At 31.7% G+C, this 17,012-nt stretch overlaps 1 protein-coding gene across 1 annotated transcript in view; it reads right to left on the reverse strand.

Annotated features, from left to right (window-relative positions):
* Positions 1 to 396: 396 nt before the first annotated feature.
* Positions 397 to 17,012, reverse strand: part of LOC145312835 (octopamine receptor beta-2R-like) — a 40,818-nt gene continuing 24,202 nt past the window's right edge. The window contains exons 12-15 of the mRNA XM_080152070.1: positions 5,619 to 5,689; positions 2,576 to 2,671; positions 1,517 to 1,564; positions 397 to 787 (exon numbers count right to left, since the gene is read on the reverse strand). Coding sequence (XP_080008196.1) covers positions 731 to 787; positions 1,517 to 1,564; positions 2,576 to 2,671; positions 5,619 to 5,689 — 272 coding nt within the window. The 3' untranslated portion in view covers positions 397 to 730. The remainder of the gene's footprint in view (positions 788 to 1,516; positions 1,565 to 2,575; positions 2,672 to 5,618; positions 5,690 to 17,012) is intronic.

Raw genomic sequence — 17,012 nt, forward strand, 5'->3', positions numbered from 1 at the left:
ACATTTATAAAATCAATAAAAAAAATAACTAGATTGAAAAAATCAAAATAGAATCCTTAGTAAAGGCTAAAAAAGTTTAAGAAAAAAAATCATTATTCCTAATATATTATATTTTTTCATAAAAAGATTTTAAAAACAACAATATTATTGGTTTGACTTACTTGGGCCAACAAAAATACGCTCAATCCATACTCGCGTAAATTAAAAATCACTTTATAAATCTATTATAAACTATTATTTTTTACGATTTAAATGTTCTGTTACTTAATATACTGTTATAATAATCTGTAAAAAAAACCATAGAATAATATGATTAATTTTTAATTTTTTATATAAAGTTAGAGAGGAAAGAGTTTTTGTTAGATAAAAAAAAACATTTCTTTATTGTGTTTTTTTTTATTTATATAACACAAAAAAATTTGATTAAAAATGAATTAATGTACATATCTCAGATACAATTTGTTTCTAGTTACAATATTTATACTAGGGTTGGGACGGATACTTTTTTGGCCGGATACCAGATACCTGATATCCGGCTGATTTATAATGCCGGATATCCGGTTCCGGCCGGATATCTGGTCAACGTTCGATATCCGGCGATTTACCGGATATCCGGCGTCAAAAATCAGCCGGATATCATGTAACCGGATAGTTTTAATATCCGGTATCCGGCCGGATATTTAAAATGGCCGGATATCCAGCCCAACCCTAATTTATACTTTATCAGTATTCAAACCCATTTGTCTCCATCATGATCAACTTGAGATTGGCATCGTCGACAGGTCAACTGAAATTAAAAATTATTAGTTTCCCACATTTTTTATAAGGACCCCAACAAACTTATTGTTGATAGGTTAGGTTAAGTAATTTAGGGAAGCCTCGCAGGGAAAGTACCCTATTGGTAAGAGTTATTTTAAGGGGCTATAAATACGCCCCCCCCCCAAAAAAAAAAAAAAAATTGTACATGGATAGGGGGCGGGGAGGGGGAGATATGGTTCATTTGTGCGTATGACGCAAAAACAAAACTTTTATTCAGATTAGGACAAAGCCCAAATTGTGTTAAGATTGTGTCAAAAATGGTCCATGTGAAGTAATAAAAATGAGGGATTATCCATCTCTTTTTTAGGGTTTTTCTTTCCCGCTGCTCCTCTCATCTCCCTCATTTTATTACGTCACGTGGATCATTTTTGACACAATTTTAACACCATTTGGGCTTTGTCCAGATTAGGTGAAGCTAAGTAAGTTAAGTAAGTTATATACCCTGTTGGTATAGCAAGACCCATCCAAAGGGGCGGCTAGAAATACGTTTTCCCCTTAATTATACATTGAGGGGTATGCGTAAAACCCTTGTTTTTTTTTCTATACTAATTGCTATTTTGATTAAAAATCAAATACTATACTTTAGTCAAACGTACATTAATAAGCAATATTGCTCTTTTGAATGCAAGAAAGCTCTTAAAAACTGTATTTTAGCGAATAGAATATAATAGAATCAAAATAAAGTTAAATGATCTACCTTTCTCTTAATGGTTTCGTAGTATCTTGAAAATATTTGTTTGAACTCCTAAAAATAAAATTAATTTATCGATTTATAAGAAATAAAAAAAAATTAAAAGATTTATGAAACAGGGAGATATATAAATATATATTTCTTTCAGCTTTTCTGACAGGAAAAGTTTTAGGTATAATAGATTTTCTTTAGATTAATATCCTTCCTAATTTAAGCACCTTGCCAAACAGAAGAAAAACTATTGCCCTAAAGAATATTTTAAGTCTTTTTTAAAGCATAATCTATTTGAATTGTGTGTTAAGAAACTTAAAGTTATTTTTTTCCTAAAGCACAGTATGTCATAGGATAATTAATGAAATAAATGTACATGTATTATTAGAAGCGAATGTACTCTATAATCCAAAATGTCCGTCCGACCGTTAGAAACGGAATGAGAAAAACTATTTAAGATAGACGGCTGGAACTTCTTGTCAACACTCCCATCATTATGGAGTATAAATAATTATAATACATCAATGGCGGGCGGACTGTATTTTAGTAGGTTTTTGGTTATTTATATAATTTTCACATATATAATAATAAAATGTAGCTGTGTTTAGTGCCCTAGGAAAACGGGTATATATGTCACAGCTTTTGGCATTCCTATTCTATAGATGTCATAGTCGAAGAAAAGAAGAAGGGAAGGGGAAAGAAACCCGCTAGTAAAAAGAGATGGTGTATAATGTATTTCCGGACGTCAATAGAATAGGTAGGCCAAAAGTAGTTATATCTGTACCCATTTTGCTAGGGCACTATAGACAGCTACCTATAAATTCCTTTTTACATATATGTATGAGCCAGTTCTGTCGGTTTTTATAAATGTTTCAATGTTTCAATATTCATAATTTTTCTTATTAAAATGTGAATCATAATATTAAAATAAGTTTTTTAGCCCGTGCTTTTGGCTTCTCGGGGCTAACAAAACTGGTTTTAATCTTATAATTGTACATTTTCATATCCAAGGAAAGCTGTTTATACTACGCTGCTATAGATAACTTTCCTTTCCGAATAAAAGCTCAATAATACCTGGTGGTGTAAACCATAGATGATGGGATTTATACCAGAATTGAGGTATCCAATCCATAAGATATACAGGTACAGGCTGTGAGGGGTTTCTATCTCCTAAAATATAAGATAGATAATTAGATAGATACCAGAATTTAGATATCCAATCCATAGGATATAATTAGCGAGATCTTGTGCTCAGACAGACGGACAGGCATCTTTCTACTTTTTATTATTATTAATATCGCTTTAGTTAGTTGAGGTATATTTTTAATCACAATCAAAGAATAGCAAAGCTGCTCTATAATTCCAATTCAAATGTCCGCCTATCCGTAAAGAAAATATAATGTGAAGTCTTTCCATACCTTCTTCCTGATTTGTAAACATTGAATGCATTTAGATAAATAATTGGAAGCCATAATAAAACAATAGATTTACAAATATTCGGATCTGCTGCAGTTCACGGTTAAAAAGTTCCTAAGATCGATTATCTTCAAAAATCTAAGAACTTTATAGGCTACTAAACAGCTGAACGCTCATATAATGCCCGCACATCGCTAAAAGCGGCATCAGAAAACCTTTAAAAAATTTGAAATTTCCAAAATCTAAATAATTACAGTGAAAAATTAACACGCGAAATATAAGGCTTTTACGCGCATTAATGTGCGCTACGAGATAACCGTGTAATGGCTATTACCGATTATTTCTTGACCGACTTTTATTGGTTAAAATTTATGCGAATACAATATAAATGTTCACTAGCAGCCTTAATCGATCCCAGGAACATTTTACCGTAGACTGCACCTGATCCACAAAAAAAAAAACAATTAGTAATTTACAAAGAAGCTGTCTTAACTTTTTTGCTTTTTATTTAAGATAGCTAGCCGGTGCTTTTAGTAAGTAGTAGATGTAAAATTTTTCATAGAATTCAGATATGCATTCGGTTTTTTTGTAGACCTCTTATTTTTAAAGTAATTTAAGTTTTTTTTAAAAAATAATTAAGTCGGTTTTAAGGTACTAAAACGCAACAAAATATAAGAAGAAAATGGCCAGTATGAACAAAAATAGTAAGATCTTTAATTTGACACCTTACTTTTAAAATTCTGTTGAGTAATTATTGAAAAAATCAATTTTTTTAACCTCGGTTTAATAAAAACTTTAAACCTAAATATTTTATCAAACAGACATAAAAAACATGGGTTCATATATACCTTTAGAATCAGAAAAATATTACGAATCCATTCTAAGCAAAATTGAAAAAAAATAAAAATGGCTTAAATATTATATTTTTACAGGCAACACTTAATTGTAACTATTAAACTAACCAATCAAAAATCTCTAAAATTGACGAATCAAGAAGCTTCACCTCAAAACTTAACCAATAGAAATGAAAAAAAAAGGATAATGTTCAAACAATATATACAATAGATACTACAATAAAAATAGTGATACTTACATAACATGTAAAGAATGAAAAATTATGAACAAGTATGCTTCAGTCTGTTTATAAACTTCAAAACAGTGCAGTTAAAAATGCATTATTGTTTCTTGTGTTTAAAAAATATCTGTTACAGTGTATGTACATTTGTTTAGGTTTTGGACAGGTTTTGTTCAAGTCAACCCTTTGAAGCCGAAAATTTTGATTCTTAAAATAAACTTATATTTTTTATTATAGTTTTATAAAACTTTTTCAATTTTGCTTAGAATGGATTCATAATATTTTTCTGATTCTAAAGGTATATATGAACCCATATTTTTTATGTCTGTTTGATAAAATATTTAGGTTTAAAGTTTTTATTAAACCGAGGTTAAAAAAATTGATTTTTTCAATAATTACTCAACAGAATTTTAAAAGTAAGGTGTCAAATTAAAGATCTTACTATTTTTGTTCATACTGGAAATTTTCTTCTTTTATTTTGTTGCGTTTTAGTACCTTAAAACCGACTTAATTAATTTTTTAAAAAACTTAAATTACTTAAAAAATAAGAGGTCTACAAAAAAACCGATTGCATATCTGAATTCTATGAAAAATTTTACATCTACTACTTACTAAAAGCACCGGCTAGCTATCTTAAATAAAAAGCAAAAAAGTTAAGATAGCTTCTTTACAAGAATACTTCAAATATTTCCATTTCTACAAATGAAAACAAAATTAATAAAACAAATAGGGAAAACATTACTGAATGCTATGAAAATATGTCTTTGTTTAGATTTTTAAATATTACATACAAAAAATCTATTTTAATTATGTTAATACACATTCAAAAGTTAAACCTAACACATGAGAAACATAATTTAAAATTCAAAATTTCAAAACCGATTAATTATAATATATCATTTCCAACTTTAACATAAATTAAGGTTGATTTTATCTTCCATTAAACTATCTCTCGATAAAAAAAGACAAAACAAATTGTTGTCCTTATTTAAATGTTGCATTTATAATGTCAATAAACAGAAAAGAAGCCATACTTCATTTTTATCTTTATGTGATGTACTATTTTTTAGATAAAACAGATAGAAATCTATAATACAAAGTAGAACGATGTTTGTTTGTCTGTCTGTCTGTTTGTTTGTCTGTCTGTTTGTTTATAGCGAAGGATCTCGCTAACCGCTGAATTGATCGGGTTCTCATTTACAGGGTAGCTTCTCATAGGTCCCGGGAAGGTTTATAACTATTTACTTGGGGGGTGGGACACCCCGAACCCCCCAAAAAAATGAAAAATACCCCCCCACCCAAAAAAAAAATATTTAAAATAGTGGGGTCGACTACCCCCCCTCCCAAATAAAAAAAATCCCCCTTTAAAGAAAATTTTTTTTCTTCCATTTTTCTTTTAAATCTAAATTACGAAAAATTGGTTTGATCAACTAGGGCGAAGGAGTAAGGAAAAAAGGAAAATAGCCTAAAACCATACATAGATAAAAGAATTAATAAATCAAGCTTCCATAAAATGGAGAACTCAATCGGTTCAGAAGTCATCGAAATCTTAGGCTAGAGAAAAAAAAACCTTATTACTTTATAAAATAAAGATTGTACGACATAATTACGTAAAGAGTTACTCACCATTAGATGGACGAGAGGCATCCAAATGAAGAAAGGTAACCAACAAACTAGAAATCCTCCCATTATAAAACCTAAAAGAATTTTAAATTATTATTACAAAAATTCAATAAAAAAATTATTGTAAGTAAATATTATGCATTAAGGTCATTCGTTTTGGTCTGACAATATATATTTGTGCCGTACCTTTTTGCACTACCTTGTTTTTTGGAATACAATGTTCATGAAAGATTTTTACTAGTGGGCTTGGATACTTTCTAGAGAAATATAGCCTCCCCTCCCCACTATCAATGAGGTCAAATCAAAATAATTAATTTTAGTATTCTATATGCCATAAAAAAAACTAGAGAACTTTTCTAGCTTTTATGTCCAATCAAGTTTTGCAAAGTAATTTTTTTCTGTGATGTCTTAGACAGGGGCAGGTATTCAGCTATTTAAGAAATTGTCAATCTTTATCAGTTTATTCTATTTCATTTAATCTGCATCTTTCATATCCAACTTCCAATTTTACAGATTTTAATGATTTCTATTTCCACTTGCGACAGCGCCCCTAGATGCTTCTAGTGGCACTTTAGAGAAGGGTGGAAAGTCGACCCTCCATTTAAAATTTATTTTTTGAGTGAAGGGAATTTTTTTCCAGAGGGCCATTGAAGGGTGGAAGTACCCTCCCTAAAAATATTATAAGGCATCCGCGGACCCATAAAAAGCTAAACTGTGAAGTCTTTTGGTTTAGCGGCTACATCCTGTATCTTTTATAAAAGTATTTTCTTTAAATTCAAACGATTCTCCCGAAACATAAAATATAATCAATTGCAAAATATCTTCCAATGTTCTGAGATCTGAAGTGGCCTAAAAGTGTTTGATGTTGTTCTCCAGAAACAGATTGAAAATCTAGCTTAAAAGTTATTCATACAAATCAAGATAAAAAATGGGACGACCACTTTGCCTCTTGTCATAAGGGGCGTTTATGGCCCCTTAAGAGGCAATGTCACCAAACTTACTATAGCAAAAAAATTATTCTACTTTATTTTTCTTGACTTTTATATCTTATTTGAATTTTATTTAAACAAAAAAAAAAAACATTTTAATTTGCAACATCAAACATTTCATCTTATTGTACAATTGCATGCATAGACGTCCAAGGATAGGCGATTACCCCTTTAAACCTGTAAAAACCCTGATTTCAATGCCAAACTCATGACCCTTGCTACTTAAGAAACACAGAAATTTAGCTGAATGGAAAAAAACTTGCTAGGCTTATAGGACACATTACAAACTGTCCCAATTTTGTATAACTTTTGCGGAACAAGTTCCATTTACGTCATATTTTTCTTTCCCGAAAAAGGGAAGAGGGAAAGAAAAAAAGGGAAGGGGGGAAGAAAAAAGAGATGGGAGAAAAGGGAGTTTTCCCCATCTCTTTTGAAGAGATTTTCTTCCCCCCTTCTCTTTTTCGGGAAAGAAAAATATGACGTAACTAGAACATGTTCCGCAAAAGTTATACAAAATTGGGACAGTTTGTAATGTGTATTCTGGGTCTGACAGAAATTGGATTTGATCAGGCCAAAAATCCAGAGGATAAAACAAAACTTTTCAGGGATATAGGGATAATACAATGGAAGATAATTACTATTTCTCCCTTAATTTTGATATGTGAAATTCTGCCTTCAGTAGTTAATAAACATTTAAAAAGTTAGGATACATGATTGATTTGTCTCCCATTGATATCTACCTGCCTGGAAAATTCTACAGAATTGGATAAAGTTTTAATTCAAAACTTATTCTGAATCTTTTTGGATATGTTTTGTTTAAATATGTTACGCAGTTTTATAGATAGATATAAAAATTATAATCAATGATTTTAAAATTCTTTGTTTTCTTATAATATTTTTGGTATGACCTTTGAAATAAAGCAAATTAACATTTTTTAGTAGATAAATTAATCTAGAACAGTTAGGGAGTTGAATCCATTTTTATAGAAGCAGAAACATAATCTATGATTATGGTTTGGACCCTATAAAACTGTAATCTACCCTTCCACTTTCCCCTCTCTTGGTGAAGATATCTTCAACGCCGATACGATTTTTGAAATGTAAGATTCCACTTTCAATAGAGGCGAAACTGGAATCATACATTCATGTTTACATATCAGCGTATTCATAAACATTGATTTCCTTATTTATATCGACATAATAGTAATGTATCATTCTACTTTCAATAGAGACAAAACTGGAATGATACATTCAAGATAACATATCATATATTTAAATCGACATAGTAGAAATTGTACATATTAGTTAGTTTTTTTTATATTTTTATTAGTTTGAAGTTTTTAAGAAAAAAAGGACCTAAAAATAAAGGTTGCTAACACTTAACAATCAGGCCCATTTCCGGACCTTAGTAGTTTAATCCCCCCCCCCCCCCCCCCCCAACATATCATCTCAGATCCTATTAGAGTTAGATGGCAAAAAAAAATTGTGCATGTTTACTGTTAAATAATAAATTTCCGACTTTAAGTGAGACAAAGTCATTTTTTGCTTACTTCACCCTTTCATTTAACAACTTTCTTTTTAAGGTTAATTAAAATGTTAAATGGATGTAATTTCCTTATTTTTAAAGCTAGAACAATTTTTTCAGAAAATCTTTATCTTAAAGTAAATTTTATATGAGAAATCTCAAAACATAAATTTTCTTATTCGTTTGCTTAACAACTTTAGGCACTTTTACTGAATTATTTAATATCTATAATACAAAGTAGAACGATGTCTTTCTGTCTATCTGTCTGTCCATCCGGCTGTCCCTTAAGATCTCAGTAACAACTGAACCGATCAGATTCTACTCTTCAGGGTATATACCTATTGGTCCTGTTGTGGTTTTAAGCTTTTTTCTTGAGGGGTGGGACAACCCCAACCCCCCAAAAAATGAAAATTCCCCCCCAAAAAAAAAATATTCTGGTGATGCTCATAAATTATGGGCGCAGCACCAGAATTTTATTTTTTTATTTTTAAATTTTTTTTTAAAATTACCTCATGGGGCAAAGCTCCTAGAGGCTAGGGGCGAAGCTGCTAGTACTTAATAACCTAACCATTCAAAATCCAATAAAAGTCCCCAAAGTTGTTAAGCCAGCCAATAAGAAAACGTTATTGTAAAACTTTGGGGACTAGTGTAATAAACAGTCCATTGTTCACCTCTCTCTATGCTAGTTCCCAAAGTTTTACAATAACGTTTTCATTTTTGTTTGCTTAACATCTTTGGGGACTTTTACTGAATTTTAATTGGTTAGTTAATATAGTATAGTGTCGAAACGTTTCAACCACTGATGGCAAATTACAGTAGGGGTATTTTTGGGAATGTACATCTTTTATCGGCTATTGTCTTAAACCCGTCAGATCCCTGGTGGCGATAAACTTGAATTAAAGTACCTAGAGGTTTTGGACCAGCTAGGAAGGTAATTTCAGTCCCTGGGTACAATAAAAGTTGTATACAGGGAGGGAAAAATAGACGAAAAATTAAATAAATTCTGTCTATGATAACATGAGAAAACAGAATGAGAAGGACAGTAGCACCCTATAATCGATATCAGAAAGTCCTGAATGTCCATTTAAAACATTTGACAAAGCTTTTTATATCATCTATAATACAAAGTAGCTTGATGTCTGTCCCTTAAGATCTCGGTAACCACTGAACCAATTGGATTCTACTCTTCAGGGTATATACCTATTGGTCCTGTGGTGGTTTTAAGCTTTCTTGGGGGGTGGGACACAGTGGTTGATGAAAACTGGCATTGTCAAAACTAAACAGCCAAGATTAGTTGTTTATTGCATCTGTTTTTCCAGTTTTGTTAGTCCTGAAGGGGCGAAGGCCCAGTCTAACAAAACTGGTGTTCATATTACAACTTTTTACTTTACTATTTGTAGAAAAATGTCTATAATACAATACATTATACAATATATGGTTTAAGTATGGATTAGACGGGTCTGATTCAGCGGATATTAATTGGTTTCGTAGCCATACTGGAAAATCATAAAAAATCATGGACAGAATGACAGACAGGCAGAAAAGTGAATTGTAGAGTACCATCGCATTTTATTCTTTTTTAGTTAGTATTTGTATCCAGAGAGGGAGGAGACAACTGACTTCTTATTACAATAGTACACAAAGTTTTACAACAATGTTTTCTTATTCATTGGCTTTGGGGATTTTTACTGAATTTCGATTGGTTGATTAAATTTTGTTTATAAACGTTGGAACCACTAATTTTAATCTACAGAAGGGGTTATTTAGAGCGTCATCATTATGGATGTGCATTAATTTATCGGCCATTGTCTTATCTCTTTATATCCCTGATATGTTTCATAATTTTATTTGTTAGCTTTACTTAAAGGGACTGTGAACGAGAATATTTCTCATCAGATTATCAAACCTTAACATCATCTCATTAATATAATATCAAATATAGGGCAAAACTGTCTCTCGTTCTTTTAAAAACGGCTTTTTCCGACGATTTTTACTATGTCCAAGTTTGGGGAAAAAATTTCCGGACTATATAAATGTGCAGTTAATTGTCTTTTTTCCTTCTATAGCTAAAACTAAACTTTTTAACATAGTTCTCTATTTTTCCTAACGGTTAAGCTGACTTTTAACAATATCCTTGCTGTAAACCAATGTATAGTTACTTAAAAATTGATAAAATAAGTAATATTTTTATTGAAAACCAAATACAATAACAAAGCTAGAAACAGGTTATTTTATTAGTATCCAAGTAACTTTAGATGGCCCATTTCTCGCCCACCTTTAATTACAAATTTGTAAATAATAAAGGTGCAATATTTCTTTATAAACAGTCTGATAAAAGTGTAAACTTATTCTTCAAAGTGGGTTATTTATTGTCCAACACAATAAAAAAGGATATCATTATTTTAAATAACCTATGAGATTCAACCCTTTGTAGACTTTGAGGTATTTTTTTGTCAATAATACAAATTTAAGATAGATCTTTATTACCTAATTACTACGTTATAAAAAAACTAATTGGCAATTTTATATTACAAAATAAATTCCTTAAAAGTAACTAAATTGTTTCAACTATATATGACAAGTTAAATACCCCTACAAACATTTTAAGAAACAAAAAAGTTCAGATTTTCCTTGTTTTTTCCTTTTTCCCTCCCAAAATACCATAAAATCAATGCATTATTTCTAGATATTTTTGTTAATAGAACATTTTTGGTTGATCAATGTAGTAAAATGTCCTTAGAAAATGTTACGATTTGATAATCATTTGGGAAATTTTTACGTTCACACTCCCTTTAAGTGAAAGCTTTTCATTACATTAAGTTTTAAGTCTTAACCCTTTACAGTCGGGCCCCTTGCCGCACCTTAATCGGTCGGGGGGGGGGGGGGCGTTCAACGTTCCCCCCTATTATCTCAGTTCCTATTAGAGCTAGAGGGCTAAATTTTTTTGTGCAAGTCCCCTGTTTGATAATGAATTTCCGACCTTTTATAAGTCTATGTCAATTTTCGCTTCCTTCACCCTTTTATTTAACAACCTTTGTTTTTAGGTCTTTTTTTACTTAAAAATTTCAAACGGCTGTAATTTTCTTAATTTTGAAGGTAGAAGAACAATTTTATTCCAGAAAATGTTTATCTTTAAGTAAATTTTACATTAGAAATATCAAAAAATATATTTTAGCGGCCGCAGCTGTACCTGGCAGCTGCCAGCCGCCGCAGTCGGCGATCGGCAAGAAAACTGCGGTGGATCTTTATGAAATTTTAATATGTTATGTAGACATGTAAGAAAAGCTTACGTTTAAAATTTGAAGTCTCTAAGTCAAAAGTTGCGGCCACAGGAGCCTTTTAAAGATTTCTGGAGACCTGGGGGATCAGGACCTGCAGGATCATACCTGGAACCTGAAAGTAACTTGAACACCTGTATTTCATATCAGGTTGTACTACTAGAGGATATTTTAGTATTTTGGTAGGATAAAATGCTTTGTTTTAGTCAAAAAAATATTTTTGCTCTTTACCTGGATGACCCTGCCAGGTTTGCTGGCATCCTGTGCCCGCCAGGATGGAGATATTCAAAAAATTCCAACTCTCAGTTGTGTGTCTTACCCATACTTAAAAAGTCACGCAGTTTGGGCTCTTTATCTATCACACACTGAAAATGAGATAGAAAAAACCGGAAAGGGTTAAGTATGTGTTATAACATATAACATAGGCCAAAGTTAAACTTTATCTGAGAGTGATAGGACAATGGCAGATTGGTTATCACACCTTTTTACATAAAAATGAAATGGTTTTGCAAGGGTAATTAATATTCCATCGTCCTTTACCATTATCCCAAAGTTAATTAAATCTATAAGGCCTTTGAATCTAATTTATTAAGCTATTTGAAATACAGTATGACCCTCGAAAAAGTATTTTTAAGCATCTGCAGCCCTTATTTCTCAATGAATTATTAAAAAATGCATATGTCCTTGTTCTCCATAGTATTCCACGTAAGTAGATATAAAAATATTTTTTTTACCTCCATTAACACCGGAGATTTTTAGAGCTAAAGTTTTGAAAAAGTGACTGAGTAAAAGATTTTTTTTTGTTTCTCTTATTATTTGGATGGTTATATTATGTTTTTCTGGCAACTGAATAATGAGACACAAAAAAAACAAGTTAACTAAATATTTCTTTTTTATTCCACCAAAAAATATAAATTTTTAATGGCAAAAAAATACTACTGAATGAATTGATTATTTGCAAATTTTAGGTTATTTATTAACCCTTATTTATAGAAAAGGATTAATTATGACAGTTGCTCCGCCTACTTTTCTGACATCTCAATTATTTAATAGGGTGTAAATTAAGCTTTTTAGACTAAAAAATCATTATGTTTTATTTTTATTTTCTTTATAACTTTTTTGTTATTAAAGTTAGGATTGTGAAACAAAAACAATTTTCCTGCTATATTCGTAGAGATTTATTTAGTTTTTTAATCTTAAACAATTTTGCCTAATAAGTAAGTTTTTCAAAATAGCATTAAACTAAAAAGACTCAAAAAATATGTGTAAAAAAATGCTTTTTACTCAAAAACTAAATTTTTTATTTCATTTTTGTATAAAGTTTCTGCTAGTAACAAAAATAAAAGGATTTCTAGCTTAATTTTGCTAAAAAAGTTGTTTCATGTTAAAAGTTACTTTTTCCTCAGTCACTTTTTCAAAACTTTAGCACTAAAAATCTCCGGTGTTAATGGAGGTAAAAAAAATATTTTTATATCTACTTACGTGGAATACTATGGAGAACAAGGACATATGCATTTTTTAATAATTCATTGTGAAATAAGGGCTGCAGATGCTTAAAAATACTTTTTCGAGGGTCATACTGTATATTTAAATCTATTTTTACAGTTTTAAAGTATCCTGAGATAAGAATTACCTTTACATAAATTCAATCCACCTACAATGAAAGCCAAAATAGACAGGCAAAATTTCTGGATTCTATTTTGTACTTCAGTTTGAATTTTCATTGGTTTGAAATAAATGCACATTTAAAATAACCTTTGTTTATTTTTTGTTATTTATGAATCATTCCAGTAATACAGCAAAGGAATTTTTCAACCATATGATTTCTAAAAAGCTATCTTTGTCTTAAGAAATGCAAATTTTATCTCTTTCCTGTCAAAATTTTTACATGTTTCTACCAATAACTTAGCCAGATTGTTCTTCTGCAGTTATTCTATTCGGCAAGAGAGTGTTCCACCTGACCCATCCAACAATCCTGACAGACCAGCAAATGGACAAGTTGATCTTCGACACAAACAAACTGACCATCTATCTAGCACAGCACTTCAAGGGTAGGGTGTTTATTCTAGGACCCTTCCCAAGACACATCTCTCATTGCTGTGGTTTGCGAAAATCAGAGAATCTCCATGACTGGTTACACCAACCTCCTTAAAAGGACTCTCCACAGAAAAATCAACTTTTGATTTTTGAAAATCTAACCTGAAACTATTATTCTCTGATCAATTTTAGGCATTTTTTGTTTTTGTGGCATCGCGATCGAAACCTTTGAAAATTTTGTCCGCCGCCTATTTGTACTGCCACTATAACAATATGTACTACACTTTCCTCCACTCAAAATATGTTTGCCGCTAAAGAACATTTGCTCCATTACAACCGGCCGCTCTACGATTTATCCTCTTCCTTGACTGGACAATCCTGCCGCCTCCATTTTGTGTTCGCCTCCGCCAAATATAACCATCTTTTGCCGCATTCATCGCCCTTCTCCGCCGCTACTCCGCTATACATTGCTTACGTCGCTATACACAACACCCCCAGCCTCCATTTAATTTCTGAACAAGGGAGAGGGGAGCATGTATTGAACCGCGACATACAGCAATGAATAGCGGAGTAGCGGCGGAGAAGGGCGATGAATGCGGCAACATAGAAGCTAAAAATCACTAAAGCAGCACAAATTGAATGGCGGGAGGATTCACTTAAAGGCGGTTAAAAATTTCAAAGGGCTTCAATCGCGATGCCACAAAAACAAAAAATGCCTAAAATTGAACAGAGAATAATAATTTCAGGTTAGATTTTCAAAAATCCAAAGTTGATTTTTCTGTGGAGAGTCCTTTTAACCAATACCTACAGTCAAGCCTGATCCTATCTGACAGATGCGAGTTCCTGGTTTACCAGAACATTTTTGGTAGGAACTTCAACAAACACAGCCTAGTTGATGGAGTACACCTTACAGCTTCAGCCTATAAATCGTGTGCCAACTTTTTCCTGGGAGCTTTTCAGCGGAAACCGAGAAGACAAGCTGATAATACCTTGAAGATGACAACTTTCAACAGTTATCTGACCGCAAAAGGACTGCTGACCAGAAATGACACCGACAACAAAGAACCAATGGAAGGCGCAATAGATGATGCCATCAATCTAGCAAAATAAACTATTGTAATCTTTTTTTTTTAACCTGATTTTATTCGTGCTTTTATTCATTATCCTATTATCGTTTTAATTATTTATTTATTTTAATAATAAATTTTAATAATAATAATATTCTCTTGGCTGATTTAGAGATGGTGTCTCTAAATTTTCACGATTCTTAACCCTTTACAGTCGGGCCCCTTGCCGCACCTTAATCAGTCGGGGGGGGGGGGGGGGGGGGCCCGGGGGGGCGTTCAACGCCCCCCCTTATTATCTCAGTTCCTATTAGAGTTAGAGGGCTAAATTTTTTTGTGCAAGTCCCCTGTTTGATAATGAATTTAAGACCTTTTATAAGTCTAAGTCAATTTTCGCTTCCTTCACCCTTTTATTTAACAACCTTTGTTTTTAGGTCTTTTTTTACTTAAAAATTTCAAACGGCTGTAATTTTCTTATTTTTGAAGCTAGAAGAAAAAAATTTTTCCAGAAAATGTTTATCTTTATGTAAATTTTACATTAGAAATATCAAAATATAAATTTCAGCGGCCGCAGCTGTACTTGACAGCTGCCAGCCGCCGCAGTCGGCGGTCGGCGGGAAAACGGTGGTGGATCTTCATAAAATTTTAAGACGTTATGTAGACATGTAAGAAAAGCTTAAGTTTAAAATTTGAAGTCTCTAAGTCAAAAATTGCGGCCACAGGAGCCTTTTAAAGATTTCTGGAGACCTGGAGGATCAGGACCTGCAGGATCATACCTGGAACCTGAAAGTGACTTGAACACCTGTATTTCATATAAGGATGTACTACTAGAGGATTTTTTAGTAATTTGGTATGATAAAATGCTTTGTTTTAGTCAAAAAAATATTTTTGCTCTTTACCTGGATGACCCTGCCAGGTTTGCTGGCATCCTGTGCCCGCCAGGATCGAGATATTCAAAAAATTCCAACTCTCAGTTATGTGTCATACCCATACTTAAAAAGTCAAGCAGTTTGGGCTCAGAAAATGAGATAGAAAAAAACGGATGGGGGGCGTTCAACGCCCCTCCCCTGACCGTTAAGGGTTAATAAGTAAAGAATTATATACCTTAATGTTTAAGATCAAAAAGAAAACAAATAAAACACTTAGACAAGTTAACCAAATTCAAGTCAAATCACAACTGCTGCATTGATTTCACATTAAAGAAAGCCTGCAAGAAATACCACACTTTAACTGCTGAAAGACTGCCACAAGTAGACCCAATGCCCAAAATTTTAAGCCTTCAGCTTCTATAACAAAAAAAGTTTTAGGCGTTTTAAAATGACATTTATGTGCAATGAAAATTTTGAAAGAATCTAAATGCTAATGTTAGAAATTTTGAAATTAAACTACGTGGCCTAGAAACAAAATTATAAGCTTATTTTTGGCATAAAATTTAGGTTGCCAGTAACTAATTATATTTTTACAATAAAAATATCCATTTTTATAGTCACAATCATTAAAAAAATTAAGTTTAACTCGTGTTATACCAAGTGTACTGTACCCAATCAGAAGGCTGAATCAGCTAAGCAACCAAACACAGCTGAGCTTGTATTAGTTTACCCCTTTGTTTCCTCTATGATTTTTGTTTACAATTGCAATTTAAATCGAATTTTTTTCATAGATTTTGACTATGAAATTTGGTGTTTTTATTTTAAAAATCTAATCAGTTACCAGCAATCTAAGTTTCTGACAAAGATAAAGTTATAATTTTTGTCTAGGCGACGTAATTCAATATTGTATTTTCTTTTATGAGCATTGAAAATCTTTCAAAATTTTCATTGTACATAACATGCTATTTTGAAATGCCTATAACTTTTTTGTTATTGAAGTTGAAAACTTTAAATTGGGTCTACTTGTGGCAGTCTTTTAGCAGTTAAAGCGTGGTATTTCTTGCAGGCGACCTTTAAGGGTCTCAAAGTTGGACAAAAAAATTTTTTTTTGAAAATTTTTCAGTAGGTGTTAAAGATCGACCTACACAAAAATTAGTAAGACCTAGAACTAATCTGTAAAAAACTTTTTAACCAAGAATTGTTTATACTTTTCAAATCGGTTGAGAACTTTAAAATAGAGTTAATATTTTTTTTTTAAAATGACCAGAGTTGGTGGCGGGGCATTTTCAGGTAATTTAGAAAAAAAATTTAAACATGATTTATAAGGTCAATTTTTAGGTTTTCCAAAATTCAATATGGGCTTTTAAAGAATTAGGCCAAAAAGTGGGTAGGACAGTGTTTTTTTTATGAAAATATTTTATTTTTAAAGAAAATTTTTGCAAAAAAATTCAAATTTCACATCTTTAAAAAAAATGATTTTTGACATAGAAAGAATAGTCTAATCCTTATGAAATTTTTTGTGGATAATCCCTCTAACCTAACCTAATTATGTCTGATTGGCTGTTTTTCATTGATTTTTTTTAGGTTGAAAAAAACGTAATTGGTTTAGCCCCCCTGTGGGGTATTAATCGGTAA

This window comes from Acartia tonsa, chromosome 2 (assembly GCF_053477335.1).
Source record: "Acartia tonsa isolate MP-2025a chromosome 2, ASM5347733v1, whole genome shotgun sequence".
NCBI classification, from domain to species: domain Eukaryota; kingdom Metazoa; phylum Arthropoda; class Copepoda; order Calanoida; family Acartiidae; genus Acartia; species Acartia tonsa.